Here is a 7,240-nt window from a genome sequence, read left to right as displayed (position 1 = left end):
GGCCGCCCCTATCATCCAGCTTGTACCCCGGCCCTCTGGCAACTCTACGCCAGTGGGGCTACAGCCTCCCCCCTAGTAGGTTATTACTAGGTATGCTCTGCCGTGGAATTTTTCTTCCCTTAGCCTGGCTCTTCAACCCGACTCTCCCTCTTCGCCAACCGGAGGTCGTACTTTGGTCGTACAGCTTCTGCTTCTTGCTTCTGCTTCTTCCTCATCGCCTTGCCTCTCCTCTCCTCTCCTCTCCTTGGCCATCTCTCCTGTCCCGTTCGCTTCCGCCCTGCCTGCGACGCATAAGAGCCATCAAGAGCAGCTTTGCCGCCTTGCCTGGACATCTGTCGACGCGGGTTCTGCCGAGTTACGCTCCGAAACTTTAAGGCACAGAGCTCGGCTTTTGCATTTTGTCTCTCGCGCATCTTGTCGGCTTCATCGTCTGTCAAGATCCGATCATACATCAACACGCTCCTGGCTTCTCAGCTACGCTTTTTTGGAAAGAACCCCCTCGAGGACTCAGATCTGGTCATCTAGATTGCCCTGACCACACACACTTCCGACGCGGCGCTGTTATAGGAAGAGGGAAGAGAAAAAGAAGAGAAAAAAGCTAGCGCTTAACCAAGGATCGTGGATTCCAGAATCCCTTCCCATCATAGACCTCGCTCCCTATCCCGTATTGCAGGAAGCTAGCTAGCTAGCTTTGCTCCACGTTCTGCACGACTGCTCTCTTGCTGGGTTGGCCTGGGCTTTTCCTCCAACACACGTTACGACCGTCACGACTGAACGAACCGACCAAGTGCATCATCTATGTTGCCATTTAACCGTCCGTCTCTATCGCGTTCTTGAGTATATCTTTCTGGTGCAGCATTGGAACATCGTCATCCTCATCGATTACGTGTTCCTTCTCCACCCGTTTTATTGCGCATTTCAATTCGTATCATTACATCTTCTGGAAGGATTTTCGCGTCGCATAGCGGCAACCATCCCCTGCGGCATCTTGCGACATGGCTCAGCAGCCTCACGACATGAGTTACCTTGATTACGGCACAGCGACCAACCGGTCCCCCAGTTCCTCGAGACAAAACTACTCCAACTTTGCTTCTGGCCTCACCATGCCTCGACAAACCCAACGACCCTTCGATGCGCCTCTTCCCTCGTCTGGCCTTTATTCCTCCGACAGACTGGCCAGCAGCTATGGCAGCCGAGGCATGGACACTATTGGTGGCGCCGGCGGCATGCCTGGGTACATGATGGATAATAACCAGTCATGGAGCTACAACGGTTCGGGCGTGGCTACTGTTGGCGGTGCCGTGCATGGCCCGGGAAGGCAGCGAAGCGTCAACCGGCGAGCTGCTTTGCCAACTGTATGTTCATTTTCAAACTGCTCTCGAGAATAAAGACAAATGTGCTGACTAAAAAGATGCAGAATTGGACCGAACATGGCGGGATGGGAATGCCTAACCTTCAGTCATACTCGAACGGTCTCGGTGGCGCATCTATGAACAACGGCGGCCTTCGTGTTGATAACCCTGGATCTCACCCGTCCCCCAACAGTCTTCAATCTGTCGGCAACGATGCTGATCAGCTAATCCCTACCGCCATCGTCATTAAGAACATCCCCTTTGCTGTCCGCAAAGAGACGCTTGCTTCCATCATGCTGGACATGCACCTTCCCCAGCCCTATGCTTTCAACTACCATTTTGATAATGGTGTTTTCCGAGGACTCGCTTTCGCCAACTTCCAATCCGCCGAGGATACTCGCGTTGTTATCGAGGCGATGAACGGAATGGATGTCCATGGCCGCAAACTGCGAGTCGAGTACAAGAAGATGCTCCCCGAGGCTGAGCGGGAACGTATCGAACGGGAAAAGAGGGAGCGCCGAGGACAGCTCGAGGAGCAGCACCGCGCCCCTCTGCTGCACAACCAGAGCTCGCTTCAATCTCTGGGTGGCATGCCCCAGTCCCAGCCTCGCACCGCCAGCGCCGCTCCCGCTCCCGCTACTTCTCTTCTCGGTAAGTTCTGAGTTACTTTAACGAAGCGTGCCTTTGTTCGTGACATGCTAATGAGTATATCTGTAGGTGATATTGATATGAATGACCCCCAGACCCTTGAATTCTACACAGAACTCGCCATGTTCCGAAGAGACGATTCGCGAGAGATTTTGGTCTTCCCCCCTGGAATTGCCCCTGAGCATCGCCGATCCATTCACATTCTCGCCCACCACATGGGACTTGAGCACCAGTCTATTGGCGAGGCTGATTCACGACAGCTCACGGTCTTGAAGAGACAGCAGCCTTCGCCCACGGCCAACATCCACACGCCTCCTGCTAGCAGCCTTGACGTTCACAAGCGTGGCCTGAGCCGAGCTGCCACATTCGACTTTGCAGCCGACAGGGAGTCTCGCGCAGCTAGCAGCAACTATGGCCATCTCGTTGGTCGACACGGTCCCACGCTAGAGCTTCCTGGAAGCCCAGATGGAAGTGGCATTCCCAACAACCTCCGGGCCGCCAAGAGCTTTGCCGATCTCCGCTCATTTACCCCCAGCCCGTCCCAGGCCTCATCGAGCTATCTTGCTCCCGGCAGCGGCCTGAGCGGCATTGCCCCTACCTCCACGGCTCGATTTGGCGACTACCTCAGCAACGGCAGCCAGTCCCAGAGCGGCAATCCCAGCACTCCTGGTGGAAAGAATGACAACGGCCTGGTCAGCGGTCTCAGTGGACTGAGCCTGTCTCCCTTTGAAGCGAACTCAATGCAAGCCCAGCGCAGCACCCCCGGTGCTATTGGCAGCCAGCGGCCCAGCGCAAACGGAAACGGAACTAAGGGTGCCCCTGAGAGGCAGCCTCGCGGCCCTGAGTGGGAGACGTCCAACGGCTTTGGTCGTACTCGAGCAAATGGTCACATGCAGCGCGGCAGTGGTATGTTGATTGAGTCCAACTAGTCTTTTCTATAAACTAACGCGAGGATCAGATTCTTCGGACAATGGAGCTCGTGTTGGCACCAGCTCTACTAATGCTTCGAGATACCACTAAGCCAATTTGATATGCGTTGACTGGCTCTCCCATGTGTTATGCCTGTGGCTCACTGGGAGAGTTGGTGGACTGCCTTTTTGGGGGTTAGACCAGGCTCTCTGCGTCGCATCCCTCGCCTTGCACTCAACCCATTGCTTTTTACGATTTGTAATATTGATTTTCATCAGGACGACGGAGGGGGTTTGGTCCCTGGTAAACCACCCGGGACGATCCACCACATTGGCGATGTACATTTCCCCCCAAAGTTGGTGGAAAGCCCCGAGGTCTACCAGGGCCAACCCTCCGTCGCTCCGTAGCTGGTTTTTTTGATGATGATGATGCCACCCCCGATGAGAATGTGGAAAACAGGATCAGGATACAAAAAAAGTTTTGTTCGACAAATGGGCAACCGTTACGAAAACGTCACGACTCGTTTCCGAGCGCGAAGCCTGGAATATCCCCCCCTTCAAGCGTACTCCTTCAACCAGATCTACGACCGATTCTTGACGATTATGACATTTATTTTCACGACTTTTACGTCTAGACAGCTGCAGCGAATCCACCTCGTCGTGCTTCGCATCACATAAGCACTGAGTGGAGTGGCTTCGGCGACGATGACGAGCAGTACCTATACCCAACCAAAGGAAAAAAAACCGTTTTTTTAATACCCACATGTCTGACGTCCAGATACGACCGTGACGACGACGAATTGAGACAACCCAGCTTTCTTGTACATGCATTGGAGGCCGGGACGAGAGAGTAGAGATGTGTTTGTTGGAAATGATTGCGTTGGTTCGATAACATTTTTGTGGGAAGCGAGGAGAGAAAGGGAAAGAGAAAGAGAAATGGGAAGAAAAAAAGATTAAACCCTGTTTGGAGCATGATTGGGAGAGTTTCTGACTGGGGCAAGTCCTTGTTTGCGCTGATTAATACGTCTTGTCTCTGTTGCCGAGGCAATTCCCTCTCACGCGAATGGAGAAGGGCGGGTTTGTTGAGAGGAGGGTTCTGGTTTTACTGCGGCGTTTTACTGTGGCAGCATTGGGCTTGCTATGTTTTCTTGGACTGCATCTTCATCTTGTGATTTTTATTTTCTCGAAGACAAGGAGGGTGGTGATGGGAAACAACTCGGTGCATCTTCATTGATGCCAGAAGACGGGCAAATTCATAAACTCATACAGGGCTACGGTTTAGCAGGATCTGTGAAAGAAGGAAAAAAAGAAGAAACACGGCGAGTAATTATTCTTGTTCTTTGCCGCTGTTTTTTTGGTTAGTTTTTGTAAATCTTTTTTTTCTTCGACCACTGTAGTTGTTGTATTAGTGCCATCAAGAGCTTTTTTATCATTTACTATTTTTATAAGGAATTCCATTTTGATATTTTTATGTTTTATTTTACTGCAATTTTGATCGTGTGTCGTGTGACTTCTGTCTTCTTTGTTGGCTAAATGGAGATGCTTATGTCCAGCATCCAAGTTTAAGCTTAGGTGCCAACTAGCTGACTCGGTTCCTGGCGAGATGGAGCCGCTAAACTGTGGAGAGAGATTCTACTTGATTGGTTTGGAGAGTTTCGACAGATGACGTACGTTTTTCCCGTTGGAGTGCCATTGGCTGGTGGTTTTCTGTCATCTGTAGTACAAGAAGGAGACTGTTTCCCGCATCCGACGCGTGGCATCATAGATCTTGATTCTCTCTCTGAATAGAAACTTACACATTTTTGTTTTCAACGGCGGATGAGTTAGCACATCTACGAGGTTTGACTAGATAAGAGGGGTTATGATTGAGATCCCCGCATTAGAAGCCAGAGAGGTTCAAACACAAAACACTCGGCAAGACGAGATTGAAGACTGGGAAGTCGTCATGGCGCCGACGAACAAGCAATGGGTGAGCAAGCTGGATGGAGTGGATAAGCTGGAGTTGGTCGAGGGCGAGATGCCGGTGCCAAAGGATGGAGAAGTGTTGGTCAAGATTCATGCCGTGTGCCTGAATTACCGAGATCTGGAGGGTATGTTTCCTCGACTGGATTGGAGGCCGTGCATTGAGTATGATTCTGACTTGATGCAGTCTGTAACGGCGATTATAACCACCACCAGACGCCTACTGATTCTCCCGTTGGCATCGTTCCCTGCTCTGACATGTGCGGCACCGTCGTGGAGAGCAAATCGCCGCTTCTCAAAGTTGGCACACGCGTCATGTCCGTCTTTTTGCAGACTCACCTCCGTGGCGCCCTCAAGCAATCTGACATGGAATCTGGACTGGGTTGGCCTTTGCCAGGTGTGCTCACGGAGTACCGGTGTTTCGATGCCAAGGCGCTGGTCAAGGCTCCCAAGTACATGACGGACGAGGAGGCGAGTTGCTTGCCGATTTCCAGTGTGACGGCGTGGATGGCCTTGAATTGGATGAGGCCCATCGGTAAATCCTTCCAAGAACTGGAACTCTATGGAAAAAGCGGTGATGAAAAGAAGGATGACGAGAAAGAGACGGTATTGCTTCAAGGTACAGGCGGCGTGAGCATCGCCGGACTGCAAATCGCAAAGGCAGCCGGCCTCAAAACCATCATCACCTCTTCTTCAGACGAAAAACTCGAAGCAGCGAAACAGCTCGGCGCAGACCACACGATTAATTACCGCACGTATTGGGAGTGGCAAGACGGCGTCATGGAGGCCACCGGCGGCAAGGGCGCGGACTACATTCTCGAAGTGGGCGGGACAAAGACTCTACGAAAGAGTTTTGCTAGTGTTGCTTTCGGAGGAACGATTAGCTGTATCGGCTATGTCTCTGGTAAGGAGGATGATACTGGAGGTGATGATGGGGGGAATGGGGATGATAAGGATAAAGCGAAGGGGTGGAATCGGTTGAATGTGAATGTTTTGGCGTTGAGGAAGAATGTTACGTTGAAGGGGTTGGTGAATGGGGGGAGGGATCGGTTTGAGGAGATGGTGGGGTTTTATGAGGAGAAGGAGATTCGGCCAGTTGTGTGTAAGGTGTTTGGGATGGGGGAGGCGAAGGAGGCGATGGAGTATGTTAAGGGGGAGAAGCACTTTGGTAAGGTTGTGATTCGGGTGGCGGAGGAGAGTAAAGAGTAGGAGGAGGGGGTTGATTCGCCTTCGGAGGATGATCAGCGGAAAGAGGAAGTTGATTCGGTTGACGGAGGGAGATCAACAGGAGGATGCAGTTGATTCGGTCAGTCGTATCTGCGAGTAGACTGAACAACTCAGCTGAGAGCTCCACAACTCTGCATAGAAGAGCGTATCTTAAGATGATGTATCCTCAGAGATAGGCAAGATATATGTGTTTTTGATGTTTTGGACAACATTACCACCATCACGTGCTCCTGTCCTCCCTCAACTACAACCACTAACGTATCCTCGAATTATCACAACTCATCACTAGACAATCTCGTCACTTATTACCCATGATTAGTCTCATCAACGGCTCGTCTCACTGCGGGGTTTCCCTCGACGGTCCGGTCCTTTGGATAGCGCATCACCCTTGTGCCGGATCCGACCTAGCAGCGGCTTGGTTGCATATTTCCAGAGACTTGTTTAGACTCAACCAGGAATGAGCATCATCACATGCATCACCAACTGTTTAGTCAACATAAACGGGCGACGAGTTGGCGGAAAAAACCCGCTCCCTACGGCGGAAGTCCACTGATACTACAGTACTAAAATAACACGGGATACCCGCGTTTTTACAAAGAGGCGGAGTTTTGGTCCGATCCCTGTTGATGTATGACATTGCAGATCGTCAGGAGGCAGAGCTGTGAACAAGTTGGGATTAGATCGTACATGTCAGAATTTAAGAAGTCAAAGTCAACTGCATGAAACTGCATGAAACTTGTCCTGGACCCGCTGTGCTTCCCGTGTTGGAGAATCCACCGTCTTTCTTGACAAGGTATGTAGTACGCGCGATGGGACTTGGACTTGGCCAACTACTTTGAACACATTGCTAATAAGATCGAGTTCTTTGTAGACCGCCTCTACTGTGACGTTGCGGATATGGCAACTCGACGTCCTACCAATCATGACGAAACCCTCCTTTTCCAACGAAACTATCATGAAGGACTCATTGGTGATGCTTAGGCTAACGGGCTTGGTATCTCTTCATCGATGCCCACCGTCTGTTGCTCTGCCACTTTGAGACAGCATAACTCACTCTAGCCCCGAGAAAGTACGGCTTTCCCGTCGACACACCTCAAAAAGTCCGATTCATGTCAGCAGCCGGCATAGCATCCTGCCATCCCG

General features: G+C 51.4%; 2 protein-coding genes across 2 annotated transcripts; both read left to right on the top strand.

Moving 5' to 3' along the window:
- Positions 1–995: 995 nt before the first annotated feature.
- Positions 996–3,020, top strand: T069G_08707 (r3H domain-containing protein; the record flags this gene model as incomplete). Its single annotated transcript, XM_056175917.1, has 4 exons — positions 996–1,355; positions 1,412–2,003; positions 2,070–2,906; positions 2,959–3,020. The coding sequence occupies 4 exons, from the start codon at positions 996–998 to the stop codon at positions 3,018–3,020; spliced, it is 1,851 nt and encodes a 616-aa protein (XP_056026866.1).
- A 1,833-nt stretch (positions 3,021–4,853) lies between these two features.
- Positions 4,854–6,079, top strand: T069G_08706 (zinc-binding dehydrogenase domain-containing protein; the record flags this gene model as incomplete). Its single annotated transcript, XM_056175916.1, has 5 exons — positions 4,854–4,998; positions 5,058–5,322; positions 5,365–5,405; positions 5,472–5,774; positions 5,832–6,079. The coding sequence occupies 5 exons, from the start codon at positions 4,854–4,856 to the stop codon at positions 6,077–6,079; spliced, it is 1,002 nt and encodes a 333-aa protein (XP_056026865.1).
- Positions 6,080–7,240: the final 1,161 nt, after the last annotated feature.

This window comes from Trichoderma breve, chromosome 5 (assembly GCF_028502605.1).
Source record: "Trichoderma breve strain T069 chromosome 5, whole genome shotgun sequence".
NCBI classification, from domain to species: Eukaryota; Fungi; Ascomycota; class Sordariomycetes; order Hypocreales; family Hypocreaceae; genus Trichoderma; species Trichoderma breve.
Note: the sequence above shows the minus strand (reverse complement) of the source record. Positions and strands in the feature narration are given on the sequence as shown.